The following is a 26246-nucleotide window of genomic DNA, read 5'->3' on the forward strand; positions in this document are numbered from 1 at the left end:
AATTTCACACCAACAAGTCCGGTCATTTGCAGTATCGTCAAATTCAACGGACGATTTTTTCGCGACTTGGGACGCTTTACTATGATAAATAGCCAGAGTAGAAAAACGCGACGTCTTCTCTGCCTCGACTATTGATATACACTGGAATAAATTTATTAATTGACCGTAGTTAATCTTTCCCGATTCAGAATTTTGATAGAATCCAAAACTGAACAATCGTATAACAAAGGAAGTAAATATTTATTTACCAGCATTATTTAGTAAAACACGCGTTAGCTTTATATTCTGCCTATGATTTGGAAATAAGTTAACCCTAATAAGCATTCGTCCTTGGCTTCTCAGTCGGTTCCTCAGCAATCAAATTTTTCCCTTTAGTTTCCGGCATAACGAATATGATTATCAAAATCGCAACAGCACACACGCCAGACGAAATCCACATAGTGCCATAAATGTGAATCCTCTCGAGTAATATCGGATACACCTTCAATATGACGAAAGCGAAGAAGCACAGCAATACCACGCTGATAGTGCTTCCAATGCCACGAATCTGCAATCAATCAATAAAGGCAAGATAAGTCAATCACGGTAACCATTCTGATTTGATTTCGCCGCCTCAGCTTACCTTTGCGGGAAGAACTTCCGGAATGACGAATCCAACCATATTGGTGATGCCAAGCCCGGCTGAGTATATGTTGGCCAGCAGCGCCAAAACTGGGACCCAAGAGTAGCTTACGAAGCCGTCATCATTGTAGGAGAAGTACGAATGCAAGCCAAGGATGCCGAGTGACACTCCCACTCCGATGGTTGATATTAGCAGGAACGTCTAACGAAATGAGACTGAATTGACTGAATCGATTGAAGATTATTAGTATAATTACCTTTCTACCGGCCATATCAACGACAATGAACGAAGTGATGTTTCCGCAGATGTTAATTAGTGCAATCAAAATAAGCACATATTTGATGTCCATGCTGGTTCCGCAAGCCTCCAATATGTTCCCAGCATACGTGAGTATAGCGAATATTCCACTAAACTGATTTAAAGCCATGACGAAGATCGAAATGAAAAGTCCTTTGATGGCTGCCGGGGTCGCTGCATTTCATAAAAAAAGTGTTATTAATTTTTCATCTAGTGCTGCTACAATATGTCTATGATACACTATTTTCATGTACCTTAGATTTTTTCGCTCAGGATGTTGCTCTTAATTGATAATAAACTAGCTACTCAGCAAAACCACAAAATATTCCAACTTCGTGAGATATCGTATTTTGGGATTGTTTTTATAGCTTCCTTTTTCATTCTAAAAGTTGGTTTACGGCCGGCTCCTTAGACACGTTACACGTTCAATAAAAAAAACAAGTGAAATATTTGAAATGTTGTTCCTCATATACGTATGAACTTATAAGGTCAACTAAAATAACTACAAAATACAATTTCCCTACAAAATATAATGTGGAATATTTTGCGATTTCCGCTAGGTTGATTCCTCAAGGTTATCAAGAGCTAGATCAAGCTGCATACTGTTAAAGAAAATCTGAGGTATATGAAAGTTGTCCTTATTGTGTACGGTTTGAAGTTCAAAGTCAAACTCACTGAAATCTGCCAGCGATAGCTTTTCCTTGTTGACTTCGGATAGAGTAAATGTTTTGAGACTCTCGAACTCATACTCGAACGCAAGTGTTTTGCGCGTCACGTCCGGTATGTTGCGATAGAACATGAGTGATTTTTCCGCTTCAACAACTTTTCCTTTCCGCAGCAAACAGTACGGCGTTTCGGGCAGTAAACAAACCATCGCAAGGAAGGCAATCGGCAAGCAAAGCATGATTTTCGGTATGAGGTAGTACGGAAGGTAATTTCCAGCAGTGTACGATGCCAGCAGACCAAAGTTTATGTGTAGCATCGTTAACGAACCAAGCGACCCTCGAATTCTGCAAAATCATAGCAAAAGAGCAGACCAGATGAAAAAATAGGAAACAATAAATCGAGTGTAAAATTGTACCACGGGAGCATGGACGTAGAAAGAGGGCGGGAAGGGGTAAGGTGTTGCTCCTCCTCCTACTGAACGGAAACCTAAAATAAACTGTTCAAATTTTCCAAAGATTGTTCCCATTAGCTTATATGACCGTGCAATTCGTAGTTGCTACTCCGTGATTGACCAAAACAATCGAATTTGCACAGAGATGTAATGAATTGTGCTTGGGATTAGCTAACCATTCTCAATGTGCACAAATCAAGAGTTCAAAATTTTAAAGCCAATAACGTCGCCGGCCACGTCCTTACGGTCATCGGGAAAGGGAAGGAATGTTAGTTAGATAACCATTGTTACTAGAGACCGAAGAATCTTCTGAATCTTCACAGTTGTCATGGAAAAGATAGTGAGTTAGTGGGAAAAGGTAAGGACCTGGGAGTCACCAATGGTTTGGTGATGCGATCCATGATATACTCACACCTAACTGAATTCGCAATATCATCCGATAATCACATTGCAACAAGTGTTCGTCGCACCCGCAAAAGAAAATGAGGCAATCAATAGATCAAACACTACTAATGATCCGCGGCACTTTTTCATTTCACTACGCGAACGACGTGCGAAAGTCTATTTATAACGGGAGACGATAGACCTTACACCCCTTGAAAAAGGCCAAAACCCATCGGCCAAAACGTCGGGAATGTAAAAAAAACATCGATTTTCGACTTCCAGACTGAGAAAGCCATCCGAAAGTAGTATTCAAGATTCAACCAAAATTGCCATTACTATTCAATTATTAACGTTGAACATCAGATCTTAATGCTTTATGCAAATTAATATGATAGCCATTGAAAAAAAATAAGATAAATTGGCAGGTCCCAATAAACCGCCTTTTTCTACCCGGCTTGATCTAGTGACCTACCGTAATAACTCCGGCTACAGGAGTATTCCCGAGTTCATCCGAAAGTAGTATTCAAGATCCAGCCGAAATTGTCAATACTATTCATTAATAACGTTGAATATCAGATCTTAATCTTTTTCCACCCGACTTGATCCAGTGACCTACCGTAAAAACTCCGGCTCCCCTAGGGGTTTGATTTCACCTCATGAGGTCAGAACCCCCAAGGCAAAGCCGTGCGACGGTACGTTGGCCTCGACCTTGAAGAGGCGGTCAAACCCGGGAAGCACGACAAGCCGTCGTTGCAGCTCACGAGGAAGATAAAATCGGAAGCCTTCTGTCCAGCCTCCAGCTCATCCGTAGCTATATTTCGGCCATACTCCCCGAGATCAGTCTTTCATCGCTGCTGCTATCACAGCAGCGTCACCGGACAAGCTACGTCCCCCGTCCTTCGCCGGCAACCGCCAGATACGTCAGACAACTTCATCGAGTCTTCGTCACCAAAAATCCTGCACAGGTACATGGAAACCTTTTTCATGGCCATGATTGTTTCCCTTACTATCTGATACCGCCAATAAATAGGTCCAACCCGAATGAGCTTTCGTAAATGAAGAGTAGTTGACGTTCATTAAATCTCTGTGCAACTTCAATTGCTCTGGTCGATAACGGAGTAGCAACTACGAATTGTACGGTCATCTATCTATGTATCATGCTCATGCTTATGCTCACAAAGAGTAGTTGAAATTCTGAAAGCCAATTGATTTTTCCGTTTTGGGCAATTCCGAGAGAATTCACCCTGTAACGTACGTTTTGCATTTTGTTTTCTGGTAAGTTGGCCTTTCAGACTTTCCACCGTCAGAGCAACCTTGCTGCCTTTGTGAACAAAAAGCGAGGTTTTTTCAGCAGTGTTGCACAAAATACAACAGCGCGAATACTGAAGTGTTAATAAAGCCGTGCACGAGTCTCCTGAGGAAAAGGTCTCTGGAACAGTTTGGAAAAGTTTAAAAACGACGGGTGGTCTCTCGGTTTTCGGGAGTGGCGCCTCAGCCACCGAGTTTTTACAAAACCTTTTGGATTTTGAACGGTATCACAATGTTTATGGCGCATGTATTTTTATTTATTATTAAAATCACAAATGGTATGTTTTCGTTCAATTGCTATTTATCGAAGTTGATTAAATACGAGATCCAGAAAAATGCGTTTGGTTGAAGAACTCAATAGTTTTTTCATAAACTGCTAAGAAAAGCTGTAGGACAAAGTTTACCATTATTATTTTTTTTTTTTTTGCAAAAATTGTATCTTTATTTTCATGAATAAACTATATTTTGGTATCCTTCATTTTTCTGACAAAGGTCGATCATTAAAACCATCAATAATATTCCACAAATCTATGATACAATATCACTCTCATGATTAATCCATTTTGGCATAATTTTCTGATTTGATTTTCTCTAACGTTCAACAAAAGAGTGAAGTTCAAAATCGTGTTCAATATTAGTTCAGAATACTACAGAAATCGTGAGTTTTTACATCATTCAAATGTATAAATTTTACTCTCTATTTTCGTTCTATTGAAAATTCTCAAATTTGTTCTCTGATGTGCGTTTACCGGTTCACAGCAATTTGTAAAGAAATTCTCAAAATATTTTCAGAATAGCATATTATGGAAAAAATACATCCAATTTTATTACAGCAGTGCTGCCAATTAAGATATTTTTTATTATGCTTCAAGATAACTTTTGAAAATAACGATTTTTTTCTTTGTTGGGCTTCAAATATGACGTGGGACTAAATAGGCAGCTCTATAAAAGCGTACACTTTTTTATATGAGACTTTATTAGCGCTTCCGTCATAACGTACTTGGAATGTAAAAATTGTACTCATTACAGTTGCCTCTAAATTATAAATATTTTTCTCTCAAAAATCGATGAACAAGATTTTTATTAAATCTCGAGAATTGTTGTCACAAATCTTTTTAAGAGTTTTCTCATTGATGATGGTATTTAAGACCAAGCCCTGTATGAAAATTGGAAAAAATATTGCCAAATTTTCAAGCCAATTTTAATAATTATTGAATTAGAAAATTTTCTAAAATTAATCGTTCTTAACATTTTTCCTCATTTGTATAAAATTCAATTATTTTGTGTTTTTTTTTTTTTTTTTTTTTTTATAAAGGGTGGCCACGATGAAATTGCCACACTATAAAATTGCTCTAACTTTTTAACCGTTGGGTAGAATTTAATAAAAATTTGGGTGGATTTAGTTCATAGTGCATTATTTACATCCTTTAATCCTTACATATTTTAAAGTCCTGTGATCAAAACTCGCGGAAATGGAGTCGGAAGAACAGCTCGTGCGTGATAAAATCTTGCGCATTCATCACGAGAACAAGGATCTCTCGCATCGTTCCATTGCTAAAACGTTGGGAATCGCGAATTCCACGATGTCACGAGTGATTAAGCGGTTCGAGGAACGATTGACCACCAATCTGAAGCCCAGAAGTGAAGGAAAAAGTATTCCGTACAACACCAAAAATCACAACCGCGTAGTTGGGGCCTTCAACTGAAACCCGAACGCCTCCTTTCGGGATGTGGCTAACAACCTGCACCTAAGTCGAAGTTTTGTCCAGAAGGCCAAAACTAAGGCTGGGCTTCGAACGTTCAAGGTACAAAACGCCCCTAAACGCGACGAGAAGCAGAAAAAGTCCGCCAAAACCCGTGCCAGGAAGTTGTACCTCAACATACTGACGAAAGTTGAATGCTGCATCATGGACGACGAAACATATGTGAGTGCCGACTTCAAACAGATCCCCGGCAACCTGTTTTTCACTGCCAAGGATAAGTTCAGCGTTCCGAAGCATGTCCGCACTCAGAAGATGTGGAAATTTGCAAAGAATTTCCTGGTTTGGCAAGCCATCTGCACCTGCGGGAAGCGGAGTGCACCTTTCGTGAGCCAGGACACGATGAACGGACAGGTGTACATGAGAGAGTGCCTCCAGAAGCGGCTGCTTCCTCTCCTGAAGACCCACAACGTCACAACAATCTTCTGGCCGGATTTGGCCTCATGCCACTACTCCAAGGACGTGCTGAAGTGGTATGTGGACAATAAGGTCAATTTCATGCCGAAAATGTTCAACCCTCCCAACACTCCGGTGCTCAACCCCATCGAGAAGTACTGAGTGATTATGAAGCAGCACCTTCTTAAACGACCTAAGGTAGTGAAGACAGTCGAGGAACTGAAGAAAGTATAGGTTTACATGCAAAAAACGGTTGATTCACAGGTTGTGCAGAATCTTATGGCCGGGGTTAAGGCCAAGGTGCGTGCATTTGCGTATGGACTGTAAATAAAATACGAATAAAATGAAGTTTAATAGTTATTTTTCAATCTCTGAAAATTTGATGGCAATCGGATGAGAACTCGAATTTTGCGAACCAATTTTGTGTGTGGCAGTTTCATCGTGGACACCATTTATCCTCATAGCATTGTTCGATTAAGAGCTGAATCTCATTTATGACACTTTTGATTCTCTTCTACAGAGGTTTGCTTTGCTTCTGAAAGCTACAGAACCACTATATGCATCGTATTGAAGTGCTCATTGCAAAGATTCAGACAATTTGGCCGAGAAAATCCCCCATGCCAAAGTGAACCATGGAAGTGCCCAAGTAGTTGATTACCCTATTGTTTTAACGGTTGTGCTACTTTTCCCCGAATGTCAGTTCCCCGAATGTCGTTTCCCCGAACGCCAGTTCCCCGAATGCCAGTTCCCCGAATAACCCACTTCCCCGAATAACCCACTTCCCCAAAAAGTTTTTGGAACTCATAATTGTCATATATTTATACATTTCAGGGTGGTGAACGTACTGGTCTCTAATATGCACCCTTCTTTATTTTGTTGGCGGTTCTTACGAGTTTTACCGTTCTCAGCATTTTTGGCAACATGTGTATAGCCCCGAAAATGACCAAATACCTCCTTTTTTGATTGCTTATCGTTCTTTCTATCCATCACCTTGCCACTGAAAACTATTCTAGCACCTATTTGAACTGCTCCACTTTTCGAGGAAATGGCATTCGGTGAAACGGGTCATTCGGGGAACTGGCATTCGGGGAAACGACATTCGGGGAAATGACATTCGGGGAAAAGTAGCACAATTCGGGGAAATGGCATTCGGAGAAACGTGTCATTTGGGGAACTGGCATTCGGGGAAACGACATTCGGGGAAATGACATTCGGGGAAAAGTAGCACAATCGTTTTAACGGTATACAAAAACACCGATTGTGATTTCATTGATAAATTAAAATGATTTTAGAAGTAATCCCACAGGAATCTTTGATGAATTTCAATAGGATTTTTTCCTTCATTTTGCGGTCAGGAAATTATACCAACAATTTTATGAGCATTCCTTCATAAACAAGATTGCAGGGATGCATATTTGTAGCATTCGACAAAAATAGGCATTGACTAAATAGGATACCATGTGTGCATTTCATGGCAGTATGAGAAGAGACTAAAATGTTTATAAATTACCAAGAACTCAAAAGTGCTTATTTAAGGCATATTGGATAAATAGTCGGAAAATAATACTGATAGAAATTTCAATGCCAATACATAACGAGGCTTACGTATAATCTCAAAATGACTGCTTTGCGGTTACAATTACCAATGAGACAAAACAACTTGGTATTTTTTTCTTATTTTCTAGAACAATCTCACAGAAATCAATAAATTGTGTTGAAGTGTTAATCATTTGATGACTCTCCACGGTATTAACTCTTAATTGATAAAAATATCGAATGTGAAAAATATGCAGTAATGGGCAGGCAGCGGTCCTTGCAAAAATTTCTTCGGAAAATACTCGACGATTCCAACAGTGTTTTTTTCGAAAGGTCGTTATAAAAATTTTACAAGAACTTCTCCTAAAAAATCTGTAAAACGATAATCAAGTCAAGCACTCGACTCTGAAGAAGTCTGAAAGACACAGACGAAAAAGGCCTCTCTGACCAGCATACACAAAACAAACACTTTTCAAACTCTCCTTTTCCAACCTACTTCTAAAACTGCTAAACCATTCATATTCTGTATTGCAATACTAAATTATCTCAAATTTATGCATAAAAACTGAAAAAACAAGAACACCAATAAACGTAGTCCGGATAATCGAGTCCGACCTGTATTAGAGTTCAAAGATATTTGCTAGCCTTACTAGTAATTTTAAGTATTTTTTTTTTTTTGCAAAAGTGAGGTGAAGTTTGAAAGTTCAAGTAGTGTTTCTCTCAATCAAGACATCATTACAGGTTTGAAAGCAAGTTCTAAATTTTTTGAATTTTTCACTTTTTTTTGTTCAGGAGTTGTTTTGGTAACCATTCCAGTTATTTATTCAAAGGTCCTCTATGAGGCATTTTGCAAGTATTATGTCTAGATTTATAATAGGATTTTTACCAATATTTTTCAATATTGATACCCCTTCAGAAATAAGTCTAGTAATATCACCAACAAAGGATGGTCACGATGGTATTACTCAGGGTTTTCAGCCGAACAATTTTTGTTAGATTCTGTATGTCAAATATGGAAAAGTCCCAAAGCCTCTCGGGTGATGGACCAGTGGTGTAGCCAGTGCAGCCTTCCTTAGCCGAGTGGTTAGAGTCCGCGGCTACGAAGCTAAGCGATGCTGAAGATGTTTGCGATCGATTCCCGGTTGGTTCAGGATCATTTCGTCATGGAAATTTCCTTGACTTCCCTGGGCATAAAGTATAATCGTACCTGCGAAAATGGCAACTTTGGCAAAGAAAGCTCTCAGTTAATAACTGTGAAGTGCTCATAAGAACACTAAGCTGAGGACGTAATGCCAAAAAGAAGAAGAGAAGAAGCGTGCACAAAGTGTCCGTTTTATAAAATGAACTGTACTCAACAATAATCTTACAGCATTTTTTCAAGAAAATATTATAAAAATTCTATCAACAAATCCTTGAAAAAATTTGGAAGTAATACAACAAGAATTTTTGAGACATTTTTATAGAACTTTTCTCGCATTTTTCTAGGAAATTATATCATGATTTTATTGAGTATTTCTTCTCAACAAGATTGCAGAGATACTTCCATAAATTTGTCTAGAATATTTTAAGATATTTCCCTAGAGTTTGTTTTCCGGCATTCTCTCCTGGAAATTGATAAAGACTTTTCTAGCCGTACATTTTCCAGATTTCTTCAAGAATTATTCAAGGTTTTTAATCTTCTAACTTAGTTCCTATAGCGGTCCTTGCAGGAGTTCCTTCACACTTTTTGTCGACAATTCCACCAGTTTTTTTTTTCGGAAGGTTTTACATAAGTAAGAATTTAACTAGAACTTCTCCTGAGGAATCTTCTCTGCCGTTTTATGCATATTTGTCCCGCGGTAAATAGGCTTTTCATAGCCCATGTTCAGATAGGCTTGGAAGTACAGTTTCAATCAAGATTTTTTTTTACATTTTTTGTTCAACAGTGTGTTCTGGAAAGCAAGCCAGTAATTTATTCAGAAGTTCCCTTTCAAGTTTTTTTTTAATATTCTATCTCGATTCGGGGCTTTTACCAATATTTTTAAATATTTGGTGTGCTTAAGGATTATCATGTGAATGTGATTTACTGAACACAAAATGATTCATGGTGATTGGCTATGTGGCCCTTAAAAGGATCAAAGTTCCACTGGGCATTCCTAGACATATTGAGTTTTTTTCTGTAGTAGTATTCAACACTTTCGTTCACACACCAATGTAATAACATTTACATTACAAGTGTAATTATTGTAAATTTATCTTTGAGTTCACTACCAGGAGGCTTGAGGCAGAGCTTTTTGTTGTGGGGGTTATTGGTGGGCATCTAAAAAACAGTGTATAATAAACTATGGCTACGACTTACTTATGGCCAAAACCGGTGTTTCTACCATATATGTCTACAGAAATCTTGATATACAATCCTGAGTAATTGCACATGGAAGAATCCTTTGATTAACTCTTTTCCAGATGTCTGCAAATATTCTGGAGTTTTTACTGGATGATCTCGTCCTAAACTGCCAACTGAATCTTTTTGCTAGTACTAAATAAATTGACTAAATCCTAGTCAAGAAATTGAGTAAATACACATTTAAGATTTAAATTTTCCAACTGTAATAACATTAGGGTAAATCTATGTCCTTCAGTTACGTTTCTTACAAAAGATTAATATAACCACTAAGCTGCCGTGAATCGCAAGTCAGTCCCATCTGTATTTTCGTTAAAATTGAGTTGAGTTCAGTTTTCAACATCTCTTCCAACGCTCTTTCAGTCAGGGCTGGCATCAACTCGCACAATGCGCGAGTTAACGCCCCGGCCACCCGGACTTTGCACATTTAATCGATGGCACCACCGACGTCAGCAATTTGGGTGCCCTCGGCAACGGCGACGGCACGGAGCTCGGTCAGCAGTATCATCGATTGGCATCGAGGCCAGTTGTAGGGTGCTGATATGGCACTATTAGGTTAGGTTGTAGGTTACATTAAGACAATAAATCAGTTTAAGTTTAGTAGTCAATCGACTTAGTTCTTTTTTAAAAAGAAATCCCAAACGCGAGAACGCGAACTCGCGCAAAGAGCAGAATTCAATCACTGCACAAAGAGGAGACAGACGCGCGCAAAATGTAACAATACGAACACAATGAGGGCACGCAGTAGGGAAGAGAGTTTAAGCGATTACGCAAAGAGTGATGCTGACGGAGTGTGTTGGCAAAACATGCTCAAACTGTACACAATTTGGCTCTTTTTACCTTATAACATGGGTATTTTTGAAACGAGACCAACGAATAGATGAAGGAAATCGATGTCTAACGCTGTTTTGGAATCCAAGATGGCGACTTCCGATTTGTGAAAATGGATTCAAACCCATGCAATATGAGTATTCTTGGAATGTGACGGTCGAGTAGATGCCGAAAATCGATGTCCGATTTGTGAAAATCGATGTCCGGTTTGTGAAAATCACATCAAGCCCATGCAATATGAGTATTTTTGGATCGGGGCCGATGAGTAGATGACGGAAATCGATGCCCGACGCCGTTTCGAAATCCAAGCTGGCGACTTCCGGTTTGCGAAAACCCCTTCAAACCCATGCAATATGGGTATTTTTGGAATGGGACGGTCGAGTAGATGCCGAAAATCGATGTCCGACTTTGTTTTGAAAACCAAGATGGCGACTTCCGGTTTGTGAAAATCACTTCATACTCATGGAATATGGGTATTTTTGGAACGATGTCGATGGATAAATGACGGAAATCGGTGTACGCCGTTATTTAGGAATCCAAGATGGTGACTTCCGGTTTGTAAAATTACTTGAAAACCACGCAACATAAATATTTTTTTAATTCTTAATTAAGTGATTTTTACAAACTGGAAGTCGCCTTCGAAGGTTCCAAAACAACGTCCGATATCGATTTCCGTCATCCATTTTGAAGGGATTTTCACAAACCGGAAGTCGCCATCTTGGAATCCAAAATGGCGTCGGACATCGATTTCCGTCATCTACTTGTCAGCCCCATTCCAAAAATACTCATATTGCATGGGTTTAAAGGGATTCCTTGAACCGGAAGTCGCCATCTTGGATTCCAAAATTGCGACGGCCATCGTTTTCCGTCATCTACTCGACGGTCCCATTCCAAAAATACCCATATTGCATGGGTTTGGAGCAGTAAATCAATTGTCACCCAACACGCAGCAACAAAGACATTGTCACCTCCTATTATTGTTGCAACAATTTTATTCCGCAACATGAGTTTATCATTACTTGAACAGAATATGACAAAGATCGATCACCACGTGCGCAGCGATTTTCTGGGCTTCGCATTGCAATTTTCGAGAACTTTCTCCGTCTTGGTAAACATTGACACATTATCAAACAGCATCCATAAAACAAATGTGGTTTTGTGTTTAAAATAACTGATTAATCGCGAGTTGAAAAGTTTGAAACAATGTTGCGTTCTGTGATTGTCATGACAATTTTGCTTCCCAGCCAACAAATTTGTTTACATAACTGAGATTTAACTTACCAAAGTGAACACCTATTCGGAAATAGAAGATTGTTTAAAGTGCATAGATTCCCTCTATGTGTACAAATCTGGAGGCCATATACGTACATTCCAGAAAATTCAGTGTGGTAAATGCAACTTCAGACGAGTGTGTTTGGTGCTTTATATAATTTCGTATATGATTGGGTTTTTCATTATATATAACTTTGTATTTGCAAACAAACAAAAATAAAAAAAGTAAAACAAGTAGGTGTAAGCCTCCACGCAATGATCTTCAGATCGCTAATCATATACGCAGCCACTCCACCGTACAGTGACTATTAAATGACACGAAAATTTGGCAAATATAAAACCAACAATAAAGCTCATTTGCATTCACTTCTACCCCATCCACAGTGCCACATATGTTCATATAAATTCGTCGTCTTGACACAGTTTAGAAGTAATTCATTTGTACCGTACGTGATAATGATACATTAGCAATTATTGAACGTTTTATTATTAAATAAAAAAACTATGCATTTCCCCTATTTGCGCAACTATGATGGCCATATGCATACATCTTAGACAACTCATCATGGACAATACAACTTGAAACAAGTTGATTTGGCGTTTACTATAACTTTGTGTATGACTGAGTATTGCAGTTTATGTAACTTAATTTTTACAAACAAACGTAAAAAAAAATCGTGATACAAGCCGCATATTTCTTACTTCAGTTTTAAAATGAATACAATTAGTGGTCTTAATATTTGTCAGTGGAACGGTGAAGGTCTTCTCCTGTGTGATTTTATATTTTCATCGATTGAACGTATGGAACTGTAACCGCACTGTAAGACGGGGGAACAAATTCGGTGCAAATAGTGACCGCAGTCGCCTCCCACTGCATCCACCTGAAATTGAGGTAATTTTTAAAGGCATTAAACAGATAGCATAAGCATAAGCATTAGGGCGATTCAAATTTTAAAAATGTTTAAAAATCCAATCTCCCATATGCTCTTTACCATCCTTACCATAAAAATAGTGTTCTGTGAAATTTCCAGCTTTCTAGTTGGTTGTTTAAAGGCGGCCCAAAGACAATGAAGGTTTATATGGAAATTACTATGGAGAAATTTTGAGAAATGTTCCAAACACGCTAGTACTGTAATGTAAGTAGAAACTTATCATTTCATATTGAAAACTCATTCTTCAAACCTTAATGAAGAATGTTGCTGAAGAAGCAAATTCATTTTGAGTTAATTTTGTTTGGGATTTTTGTACATGTTTGCAGGGCTATAATCCCATATCAAGCTAAATAATGACAAACAAACTCATAAATATCTCTTCTGCTATTCGTCGGATTAAATTGCTCTCTTAAGCAAATTTCTTTATTATGATTTGAAGAATGAGTCTTTACTATGGGATACTAAGTTTGTACTAACATTATAGTTCTAGCGTGTTTGGAACATATCTCAAAATTTCTCCATAGTAATTTCCATATAAACCAACATTGTCCATATAAACCAACAGGTGGCCTTAACACTTCAGTCGTCGCGCTGTTGTATTTTGTACAACACTGGTGAAAAACCTCGCTTTTCGTTCACAACAGCAGCGTGGTGGTTCTTACGGTGGCCAACCACGCGACCACTGGAAGGTTGAATCACCACCTAGAAAGCTGAAAATTTCACAGAACTCTATTTTTATGGTAAGAATGGTAAGAAACATATGGGAGATGGGATTCTCAAACATTTTTAAATTTTGAACAGCCCTAATAAGCATAGATGACCGTACAATTCGTAGTTGCTACTCCGTGATTGACCAGAACAATCGAAGTTGCACAGGGAATTAATGAATGGGGCTGGGGATTAGCTTACCATTCTTCAATTTGCACAAATCGAGAGCTCAAATTTAAAAGTCAATAACGGCGCTGGCCACGTCCTTACGGTCATCGGGGAAGGGAAGGAATGTTAGTGTGACTACCGTTGTTACTACAGACCGAGATCACCTCTGCATCTCCACGGTTGTCATGGAAAGGATATTGGGTTTGTGGAATAAGGTAGAGATCTGGGAGTCACCAATGTTTGGTGATGCGATCCATGATATAATCGCGCCTAACCGGATTCGCGAAATAGTTCGATAATCGAATTGTACGTCGAACAAGTGTTCGTCACTCGCCCACGCAAGAGCAAGCGACGCGATCAATAGATCAAACACTACTAACGATCCGCGGCGCTTTTTCATTTCTCTGAGCGAACGACGTGCGACAAGTTTGATCCTGCCCTCATCACTCGCCCCCGCAGGAGCAAGCGTCAAGGTCGAAGGATCAAACACTACTCTTTTTGAAGGCATTAAACAGATAATTACACAAAGTAATGCCATTGTGTTACTGTAAAACTTCGGTATTTGTTAATTTATGCATGAATATCACATCACATGAACATCAGGCATATACTGAGCTTGGTTTTGAGATGGATCCGGCGATGAGTGATCTCCCCCTGTAGGATTCAATTTGCGCATCATATGAACTCATATCCAATATCACATTGAATATTATAATATAATCAAACCAAGTGAAATCGAAATCTTAAGAGAATGATAATTTGAAGTTACATATTTTGCCAAATGAAATTTGAAATTGAAAAGATGCAAATTCAGGTCAGATCATATTATTGGCTTCATAAACAATCTCAAAGAATCACATTTTGCATCGTATCCAATTCCAACGTAAACTGCACATTTAAACAATTTGAATTTAACATATTTATATGATCTCTGGTTTGCTGGGTTTTGATTGTGTCTTTATCCGCAACAGTTGTGACAAACGGTTGTGAGCGAGCTTGCTTTGTTGTTTGTTTTTCGTCTATTTTGATGATAATTTGATTCACTGGTTTGGAGGGATTTTCGCAAACCGGAAGTCACCATCTTGGATTCCAAAATGGCGTCGGTCATCGATTTCTGTCATCCCCATTCCAAAAATACCCATATTGCATAGGTTTGAAGGGATTTTCGCAAACCGGAAGTCACTATCTTGGATTCCGAAATGGCGTCGGACATCGATTTCCGTCATTTACTTGTCAGCCCCATTCCAAAAATTCTTATATTGGATGGGTTTGAAAGGATTTTCGCAAACCGGAAGTCGCCATCTTGGATTCCAAAATTACATCGGACATCGATTTCCGTTACCTACTCGTCGGTCCCGTTCTAACAATTCTCCCATATTTTCCAATACAAGCTCGCCCCATTCAATAGGTACTCAATGAGCCACACAAAGAGTTTGTGTTCACCAATTTCCATCAACACTTTGTGTCGACGGATGCATTGCAGCAAGAACAGAAACACAAAGAGGCCTCAAAGAGGTAAGAACCAGTGAGAATGTGTAGCTGTCGCACTGCACTCAAATTCATGATCAACACAAAGTGCAAACTCTTTGTGTTTTTCTGTTTGCACTGAGGAGATGCCAGCCCTGCTTTCAGCTACACTAATGAAATAATATAATTTGTTCGGAAAAATTGGGAAATACAGCAAGTCAAATTTTCCCATAATGAAAAGTAACCGCATATCAGTCCCACTACAGACTTTCGCACCGTGGAACACAAAAATGTAACTTGTTTTGATCATCTTTATATTTTTCTCGGGAAGATATCGTAATGAAAAGCAAATTGTGAATGTTTCTTTAAGATTGGAATATCTTCCAATCCTCTGGAATTTTTTTAATATTCGTATGGAAAACGAGTTTGAAAACCTCACAGTCCATTATCTCAATGCCTACTTTTTACAGATGGGACTGACTTGTGATTCACGGCAGTAAGGCAATTCAAAATTTGAAATAGTTTGAAAATCCAATCTCTCATATCTTCCTCTTTACCATAAAAATATTTTTTTGTGAAATTTTCAGCTTCGAGGTGTGATTTGAAGGTGGCCCAAAGACGATGCGGCCAAATTTTGAAAAATGTTTCAAACACGTTCATGCTGGAATATAAGTACAAACTTATCGACCAATAGTGAAACCTCATTCTTCATATGGGATTTTAGTCCTGCATACATTTACAAAAATCCCAAAAAAAGGATTTGTTCCTTCAGCGACTGAAGAAGGATCCACTAAGATTTGAATAATAAGTTCACTATGGGATAAAAAGTTTCAACTTACATTACGGTAGTAACGTGTTTGGCACATTTTTCAAAATTTCTCCATAGTAATTCCTATATAAACCAACATTCGTGCTTATTCTGCGCGGCGTGTGAGGTGAGACGAGTCGAATGGGGTGACAATTGTCGACTTGCTCTCATTTGATTAATATTAGTCGTCTCACGTCACTCGAGGTAAGAGCGACTCGACTCACACGCTGCGCAGAATAAGCACAATTGTCTTTGGGCTACCTTGAAATCATCACCGAAAAAGCTGAAACTTTCACAGTACGTTTGGCTAAGCTGTGTATGTACTAAACAAACCGATAGCGAGTTCCTCCATTCAGCAAACTACGCATTTTTCAAAGCTCCAATAGTGTTTCATACACTTCTTTTATGAAATATTAAAATCAAAAACGCTGGAGTCGGGAAATCACGTTTCTAATTTTGTGGTAAGGATGGTAAGAAACATATAGGAGAAAATAAATATACAATCGCCTTAATAGGTAAATATTGCCCGCTTAATCTCCCCTGAAGTAAACCCTGTTTACGCCCATGCATCACTGTAAAGCACCGTGCACTCACGTTCTATCGGCGATATCTGCGACATACAGCGGCACCATGGCAAAAATTCCACCACCGGTAAGGCCTCCCAAAAACCTTGCTGCGTAGATGTAGTAGACGCTGTCTCCCATCCACAGTAGGTTCCAAAGGATCTATCGGGATAAAATAATAATAATAATATGGAAATGGGTGCTGACAGCTCAATTTACTGGGGATTTTACACTCTCCTCCCAGCCAAAGAGAACGTGACACTATACTTTGCGGTGGTTCTTACGTACAAGGTGAGGTATCGCCAGCATCAGCAGTCCTGTCTTCTTCCCGAAATAGGTGTGAATCAGGGCGTAGAGAATTGTCCCCGACATGCCACCGATGGAGAAGAACGACCCAACCCAGGACACTTGTTCCACCGTAATTGGTCCCCCTGGGAGTGGAGTGTCGGCCGACTGGAGCAGTGGGATAATTGGTGCCGTCCATCCTACCGTTACGCCATAGCCAATCGTTATGATGTGAACTAGATTTTCGCACGAGGGAAAAGATAACACGATTAATCAGTGGGAATTAATTTGATAATTGTTTCGATGTCAGTTTCAGATGCACGCACAGATTGGCCTGTCATCAATAAGGCGTTGGACGATTTCTGAGTAAAGAATCCATGTTAAGAAAGGTTCGTAATTGTATTCAATTTTCTCATTATAATGTTTTGGGAGATTTCTGTATGTGTATCATTCCAACAAAATGACTTATCGGTGAAATGTATACACTGTCCGCCATAAATATGCAATCGCTTCTGAACTTCTAAACTTTTCGGGGGTGCAATATTCAAAAGAAGTGTTACAATTCCACATTTCTTAGCAGGTAGTGTATTATAATAGTTTTGGATAGATAATAAAGTTAAAATAAGTACAACTCATAAAGATAATCATCGAACTTTCATCAACCTACGATGTTTTTTCATACCTTGGCAGTCAAGATAAGTATTTTGAAAAATCTTTCATCGTCGAAAATTTTCGTATTTTAACACTTCAGTCGTCGCGCTGTTGTATTTTGAACAACACCGCTGAAAAAACCTCGCTTTTCGTATACAACAGCTGCGCGGTGATTCTGACGGTAGCAAACCGCGCGACGACTGGAAGTTTAAAGATGAATTTGGTACATCTTGAAATCGAAAAAATGTCATTCCCCTCAAATTGGTTTTGCTGAAAAGCTGCGCTTTTACCACTACAGTTATATGGGCCTCTTATACATAACATCAACTGTTCGGAACATCGGGACAAGCCTGTACCGCCGAGTATACTGGACCCCCTGTTGAAGGTATGACGAATTGCGAACAACGATGAGAGAAACGTCTGTCAGATGAGTCGTCAGCAGAATTACCAATACTAAATATCTGTAAGTAAATCGACATTTTATCGCTGTCAAAGCTTTTGATTCCTTCAAAAATCCTCTCAAAATATCTCCAAAGACTCTTCCAAAGATTTCTCCGAGAATTCCATCAAAGATTCCTAAAGAGATTTCACAATAAAATTCTTCAAAATAATCTCCACCGTACAGCGATTTCTCTAGGGATTCCACCAGGGCTTTTGCTAGAGATTCCTCGAGATTTTTTTTGCCATGAAACATTTTGGACCGGTTCTGAAAGGGCTCCAGAAATGCTTTCTCCGAGCAGGAGCAAAATACTGACAATCAAAATGAGATATTGGCTTTATTGACATAAGAGATAACATATTTAAAGAAAATATCAAAATTGTACCCCTAAAACTTCTGAACAGTAGCAAAATTCGATGAATAACTCAATGCTATTAAAAAAAGAGACCTTTCATCTCTTATAATCTATCATATCAGTATCACTTTTAGCAATCAATATCAAAATTTACTAATAGTCAGCAATTCCTCCAAGAGTTCCTCCAAGTATTCCTGCAAGAAAATATCTACAAGAATGCTTTTAGAGATTCCGCTAGGCGTTCCTACAAAAATATCTCCAGTAGAGTGCAATTTATTTTTCAAAAGTTCCCAAAACAAAAAAATCATATGCTCTTCTGAATAAAAATCACATAAAAAGGGAAACGTTCAAGTTTGAGCCAAAAATATTTAGATTTAGAGGTGGCAGTGAAGTCTGTATAACTTTGTTATTTTATAACCAATAAATTTCTGATAAGTTTGTACAATGTCCAATTCGTCTAAACTAGTCCAGTAAAAAAGAAGTTTCCTCCATTTTTTTTTCTTTTTACTAAAAAAATATTTTTTGTTTGGCCATATCTTTATGAATACTCATCCGAATCAAGATCTTTTTTGTGGTTTTGCAGCTAATTTAGTTTTTCAAATTATGCATACAATAAATGTAATAAATAAAATGTTTTGACCTAGTTTTTTAACACAAGCTACCTAAATATGTAAATTTAATAAAACAAAAACAAAAAATCTTCGGCTTGTTGATTATTTTTTCGCCGGAATTACGTTTTAACTGTTAGTAAAGGATCTTGTAATAATTAAAAATAAGATAATGCACATATTTTTTTAAAATAAAAAAAAATGTGTGTTCAAAATTTTACGAAATATTGCTTCTAAGGTTGTTTTAAAAGCTTTAACAAATCAAAAAAATGAGAATTCATGTTTTTGGGCAGTTTTTGTTGAATAACCAAGACAAAACTATTTCTAAATTAAATTTTTGTTTCCTCAGATTTAAAACTTCTAAATTTTCATGTGAAAAGATTTGAAATCGGTTAAGACCAAACAAAGATACAAAGATTTTAGTGTAAAGAGGAAACATATGGAGAAAACTTCTTTTAACTAAAATTAGTTCTGATTTTAGATAAACTTAACATTCTGCAAACTATTCATAAATTTAATTTTGAAGAGAACGATGCTAAAAGCTTTTCAATTGGTTAGGAAACAACAAAGTTATGAAGGCCTTACTGCAGTTATTGTTTCATAACTTGAAAATTCACTATCAAGTCACTTGCGCCACCCCTAAATCTTAATAATTTTGGCTCCAAATTTGAGGTTTCCCTTTTAATGTGATTTGAATTCAGAAGAGCACTTGAATTTTTGGTTTTGAGAACTTCTGAAAAATTAGCCGTACCATGATCTCAAGTGATTTTTTCATACATTTCTCCGGTAAAATCATCACTAAAAATCTTCCTGGAGTTTTTACAGGGATTCCTCCTGTATCTGTTTCAGCAATTCTTCCGAAATTTCTCCGGATATTCCTCTAGTGATTTTTCAAGCAATTTTTTCTGGTATTCCTTCAGAGATTCCTCAAGGAAAACTTCTAGAGGCTTCTCCAGAAGTTACACTAGGACAATCTTTTTAATGGTGAACTTTAGATATTTCTCTAGTGATTTCTTCAGAATTCACCCCAAGGCTTCCTTCATGGATACATACAAAGATACCCTAAGTAGTTCTCTCGAGATTCGTCCAGGAATTATTCCGGAGATTTCTACCGGCATTTTGCCACGGAATGCTCAAGGAATTCCATCAGTGATTCCATCAAGAATTTCTCCAGGTGTTGCACATGTATGTATAATATAATTTCTACAAATAAGAGAGTTAGTTATACCATTAGGCGAATTCCGGCGCGTATTTTCTTCGAAAAAAAGAAAATTTTCTTGCTGGTGGATTATGGAAGAAAAATATTTTCTTCGAAGAAAATATGCGCCGAATTTCACCTGCATGTCTATGAAAATGTGAACCACTTTATTTTCAAATAACAACAGACAAATACAAGCAACTTTGTAGAAGACAGGTTTCATCTGATGTTTCATTTTTAAGCTTAAAATGCATCTTTCCACGTAAAACTGCTTTCTGGGCCGTAGTCCAGTGGTTTTCAAATTGTGTTCTTGGGGGACCGGGTCATTTGGTATAAAGCCATTTGGTATAAAGCCATTTGGCATAAGGTCATTTGGCATAATGCCGTTTGGTATAATAGCCATTTGGCATAACTACAATTATATCCATTCTTTCAAAATATGCCTGTTTTTGTTGAAATTTTCTTATTCCAAATTACCATTATGCCAAATGACCATTATGCCTAATGTCCTTTATGACAAACGGGTTATGCTAAATGACCATATGCCAATTGGCTTTATGCCGAATGACCCAGACCCTGCTCTTGATGCACTTGGTACCGTAAACCGTGGGCAAATTGATCACTGAAGCGAATTCAATCAGGTCGGTAACAAAATGCATTTCCTTCGAAGGATGCTGAATGTTTCATTGACATCACATACATTCTATGTTTTCTAGTTTATGGATGTTTCATGATGATTTTGAACTATTTCATTTATATTAATATCTGTTTTGTAAAGAAAAATGCAGTTTTTGAAGGTGCAACTAATACTGTTGGAGATTCCAGTGCTGCACAATCCCCTCTTGCTAAGCCTACATTTGAGTGTTTAAATATTGTGTAAGCTCAAGTGTTTACTCCTGAACTGATTTTTGTAATCGTACAGCATTACAAGCATAGATTTTGGCTCATGAAACCGCTTATTTTAGGAAAAAAACATTTTTATTTTAATGAAAATTACCTATATAGGCATATTATGCAAATTTACAAAGTTTAATTTTGTAAAAAGGGTAATTTTTTATATTTTAGCCATTTTGATACATGGTGATCAATTTCGCCCCGGTGTGTCATTTTCAATTTTGGATAATTAAAATGCTTTTATGAAATGTTATATGCTATCTCATAAATAATCGATTGTATAAACTGATTAAGATCAATCATCAATAAAGCTATTTTGAAAATATTTAAATTCCGAAGGATAACATAACAAACAATTGTAAAATAGTGATCAATTTGCCCCCGGTTTAAGGTACTTCGCGAAGTCATAACAGGTGCTCTTCGAGACCAAGCGCAATACTTGAAAATGTTACAAAGGGAGACTCTTTAGTATTACGATGTAAACATTTTTAATTATTTTTAAATGTGCTCCGTGAGGCTAAATGCCTGAAACCCCCTATTCTGGAACTTCAAAAGGGGCCACAAATTATAAATACAAATTGGAAACCACTGGAATTAAATCAACAATCACTTCAAAACGACGTCAGAGAGATTCGTCAGCAAACTGAACTTATTTGGCTTAAGGTGAAGCGGCGTGTAAGTCAAAGAATCATTGGAATCATCATTGATGTAATAGTAGTAGTGTAACCTTTCCATGTACATTTTCAAAACAAACAAACAAAAATTATATAATTTTTGTTTAGCATATTTTTATGTAAACACACGGGAAATTCAGTAATTTGACGAGTATTGAAAATCAAAAATCTGCTGTTTAATCGTACATATCAAAAGAACACATTATGATTTATTGACGAGCAACGGAACTTCTCTGTTTGATGTAGAATTCATCGCATATTCTTGATATGCATCGGCACTGTTTATGTTTGCAGGAGATGACGGTGTTGCCAGGTTGTAGGTGACAGATATTTCTACGAATTGTAATATGTTCGTTTTCAGAACATTGCCGCATATTATGAAACCTTATAATTCTTCAAAAAGTTTTTTATCACAAGATAACTGATTCAATGAAATTTCCACGATTTTTGTGATCAATTCTCATTAATTGCAATGAATTTATGGAAGGCATCCTTGGCATCACTGCGCTTCACGATCGCGATGATTGTGCACGTACGGTGATGTCGTCGTCGTCGTCGATTTGCTACAAGTGAAAAACGCCGCCATCATATTTGATTGTTGCGGTTGATAAAACTATAAAAATTTTCAGTTCCCGTTTGAAATGTGTTCCTTTAAGGAAAGTAAATGAAAGATTTGTTTAGTGAAAGTGTTGTGAACGCAATATAAAATCCAATACACTCATTTTTAATGCAGAATTACAACGGAAAAGGTAAGCACCTTCTATTTACAAGTGTAGTTGTGTGAGGCAATGAAATGCGGCATAAGTTTGGAGATTTTTTTTGGGAATATAAATCTCAAGAATAGTGTCACTAAATTAACAATGCTGTATCTGAAATTTATGATTAAATATTGGAGTACCATCTGAAGCATTTTTCTTCGTATAAAATATCCATATAATCAGGCGATGAGCCGTTATATTTTATTGATGATGCAAATACCAATACTATCATAACATTATGTTAATGTTTTTGAAAGAAGCCATTTTGTGATGACGCACCAAAAGGCCTTAAGATTGGGATCAATTCTGGTTTCAGTGAGAGGAATCTAACAAGAGAACGGTGCGTGGGGATTATTTATTTATTTATTTATTTATTTATTTATACTTCATCTTCGACTAAGTCGTACAGATTGCTAGTAGTATGATATAATTCTTAACTAAAATACATTACATATCAGCAAAGTTACATATAAAGAGATGCAAATTTAAAAGAACGGTTTAGATAAATCAAAATAGGATTATGTTGTTCGATTTGGTCGCCATACAACGTTTGCGTGTTCATGAAACTCACGGCATCTTACTCCGTTTGGCCAACTAGATCTCCTCAGGGCAGCATCACGGAATCGTGCATCGACGGAAACTTTGAAAGATGCATAGTTCAGTGTTGAGACGTTCATCCACGAAGCTACCAAACATTTAACATGCAACACATTTTCCGCTCCAATGGACTCACATACCATCATCTTCAGTTCATTTTCGGTCAAGTCGGTTGCAATGTTCGATACGTACAGATCTATTGAATCGTTCATAATATTGGCAGCCAGGTCGTTTTCATGCATCAAACTTGAAGTAACAGGAGTAGAATGTTTAGCGATGTAGTTATGATGTCGTTGACTAGATGAAGCGGATGTATCAATTACAGTCTCGCAGTTCTTTTCAGTTTGGGACATTATTTTACTGATTCGTTCCACCTCTGATTTCAAAGAGTTGAGCTCATTTCTCGTCGCATATTCGACATTTTCCTCATCCTTTACCGAAGTTCGGAATCGACCGGTTTCGATGAAGTTCCTGCAGGAGTCACACATCCAAAAAATGTTGCGATGTAAGCATGCACAACCTTCGTCGTACGTTAGACCCACACACTTAGCATGAAAACAGTGCCGACTTTCACATAACATGTCACAAGAAACAACTATATCTTTTGGAGGGATTTCGGCTTTACATGCATTGCAGCTATCCATTACGTCACCAACTGTTATCGACGAGAAGTATACGTACTGATGGCGTCGTGTAGCAATCGGGAATAACAACTGTGTTGGATGCAAGTAGAGTCGAAACGATGGTGATGAATATAATTTCGTTCCCGCAATGAAATAAATCGGCAATAAATGCACGTTCGTAGACTCAGGAAGATGTTTTCTTGTGCAGTGAAATTGGCGTTTCCGAATGCAATACACTACATAACATTAAACAAATAATATACACAAAATAAAACGTATTTTCAGACAAAACACTCCGACTGTGGTAAGCGAGGCAAACAGCTCAAGCGACGAAGACTGAATGAATGAGCTCTGTGTTACTCTGGAATACCCAAGTAACAATTTCAATGCTTTTTGATCTTAGATGTTATTTATTGAGGTTTTATTAGTGATGCATTAAATCCCAACAGATTTAATAATAGATGTGAAAGTGCTAAACGATCTTCACAGTAAAAACCACCTTAAATTGCTTTGTAGATACCTATAAGTGCTTCTGTTAAAACATTTTTGCTAGCTAAATTTGATGATAATAAATTGTATGTTGAAGGAGCTGTATAGTGTCTATTGAAACCTATACTTAAAACCTCAGCCTGTTTGTCATAGAAAGACATCAATAGAACTCCTAAGACTGCACTAAGTCATGTTAAAGTCTTCTTAAAACTCAAACGTCTGCTGCATGTTATGGTCTGCGTGTGGTTATCATTATCATTATGTCGATAATAATAATCATGTAAAGAATTATGAAACACAAATGTAAAGAGTCATAAAACACGAAAATAAAACGGCATAATAATAAACATTCTGCTCGTAGAATTATCTGACTACCGTGTGTAGCATATTTTTCTCATGCTTGCCTGAACTTCCCGTTCTCGTGGGAAATTTATGCTGCACACAACAGCTGAGCTACTCGAATAAAGCTTTCATTTCAGCCACTTATCACTTACCGTTGTCTGTGTCAGAAAAAAAAAGATCAACCACGATAAAGCCCGCAACAATTCATGCAAGTAAAAACGTAATTAGATGCACAACGGAACGAATGAACTAAATTAAACTACATCACAAAATCAAATCTTCCACAATGTTTACCTTTTTGACAGCACTAGCTTTCCCGAGTGCATTAAGTTTAAGCCAAGGCTCCCAAAAAACCTATTTGTCTTACTGCAGAAAAAAATAATCTGATTTAAGAATATAATAGCTAGAGGAAGATTTTGTGCAAGGATTCTTGAGATCAAAACCTCTCATGAATGATTATATTGTACGGAATAATCACCAATTGATCTTAAACCATCTCAGACAAGACCAGCAAGATTTAACTGGATGGAATCCATTTTTATTGACGCCGTTTCGGGTTCATGATTACAATATGCGTGGGAAATTTCAATTCAAGATTGAGAAGAGCATGAAATCATTCTAAAAATGTAATGGAATATAATATTAGACAAGCAATTATGATGTTGTAATTATGGCGCGTTGCCGTAAATCAATTTTTGTTTTGTCATTCCACCAGTAAATTTTCTTTGGCATGAGTTTCACGCGATTGCAAGAAAATTTACTGCCACGCAAAAATGATTATTTTAATTTGATATAATGAGTCGGCAGACATCATGATGGTTTCAATATTATAAAAAAAAGTTTTGATTAATAAACAACTAGTTGGCCGATGTTTGTTCGATCGTCAGCTCTTAACATCGGTTTTATTCCGTGTTTTAGGATATCGCAAAAGATTTAATACCGCTAATTGAGCTCAACAAAACTATACAATAGCTCTTATGTATGTTTTAACGTACACTACAAGGGTAGATGTATTCATTCTATACAAAACTAAGAAGTTTGGAAACGGTTTTAAGGTATAGTTTTAACAACCTCCTGTAGTGTGAGCCTCTTGGGGATTAACGGAGTTTTATCAAAGTTTTATTAAGGTTGTTTAAAGTAATAAGTTCTAAAATGAGTTTTAACGATATGGTGGTTACAACAGCTTGTAGTATGTGAAAAAACTAAAAATGTTACTTGGGTATGAACGGATACGTTGGACAGGGCGTGTAGTAAGAATGGCGGACAATAACTATACAAAAATGGTATTCGCTTGTGATCCGAGCGAAGCCTGGGATGGAGGATAGTAGCTGCGAATCGACCAGTATGACATATAATTGTTCACGCGGTATTGTTGTACTAAATAACAATCTTATACCAATGCATGACTGAATCTTTGCAATCCAAGCGCAATTATGTTATTTTCAAAGTTATGTCTAATTACCAGCATTGATGGCAAGAAACTGCTTCCAGTAACGCTTAGACAAAAATTCTAGGACCATCTTGAATGTGTTGACCTCTATCTGCGATCCGAAGCTAATTGAATTCTTACACCAACACCAACATCATCACACACTTATCACAACCGAGATCACACACCGAACGACACCCTGCTCATCAGCTGGGCTAATCCAAACTGGAAGTGTGGACAAGATGTGCTTTATCTCGCCAACTGAGATGATGCTTTGTTTAAATTATGTTTGTCTAGGAGATAACGAACATCTCGAGGGTTGTGATAAAACTGCGGAAACCGACTCAAAGATGCA

At 37.5% G+C, this 26246-nt stretch overlaps 1 protein-coding gene across 1 annotated transcript; it reads right to left on the reverse strand.

Annotated features, from left to right (window-relative positions):
* Window positions 1-219: 219 nt before the first annotated feature.
* Window positions 220-26129, reverse strand: LOC5568781 (facilitated trehalose transporter Tret1). Its single transcript, XM_021845020.1, has 7 exons — window positions 25925-26129; window positions 16838-17070; window positions 16581-16711; window positions 1595-1929; window positions 879-1093; window positions 623-823; window positions 220-547 (listed from the first exon to the last, which is right to left on the reverse strand). The coding sequence occupies exons 1-7, from the start codon at window positions 25980-25982 to the stop codon at window positions 314-316; spliced, it is 1407 nt and encodes a 468-aa protein (XP_021700712.1). The 5' UTR covers window positions 25983-26129; the 3' UTR covers window positions 220-313.
* Between the last annotated feature and the right edge of the window lie 117 nt (window positions 26130-26246).

This window comes from Aedes aegypti, chromosome 2 (genome assembly GCF_002204515.2).
Source record: "Aedes aegypti strain LVP_AGWG chromosome 2, AaegL5.0 Primary Assembly, whole genome shotgun sequence".
NCBI lineage: Eukaryota > Metazoa > Arthropoda > Insecta > Diptera > Culicidae > Aedes > Aedes aegypti.

Coding starts and splice junctions, on each gene's coding strand:
- LOC5568781 (XM_021845020.1), bottom strand. CDS start 25,982: ATGGTCCTAGAATTTTTGTCTAAGCGTTACTGGAAGCAGTTTCTTGCC. Junction 16,712..16,837: donor TGCTGGCGATACCTCACCTT/GTACGTAAGAAC, acceptor TTATCCCGATAG/ATCCTTTGGAACCTACTGTG. Junction 1,930..16,580: donor GCAGATATCGCCGATAGAAC/GTGAGTGCACGG, acceptor ATGATTTTGCAG/AATTCGAGGGTCGCTTGGTT.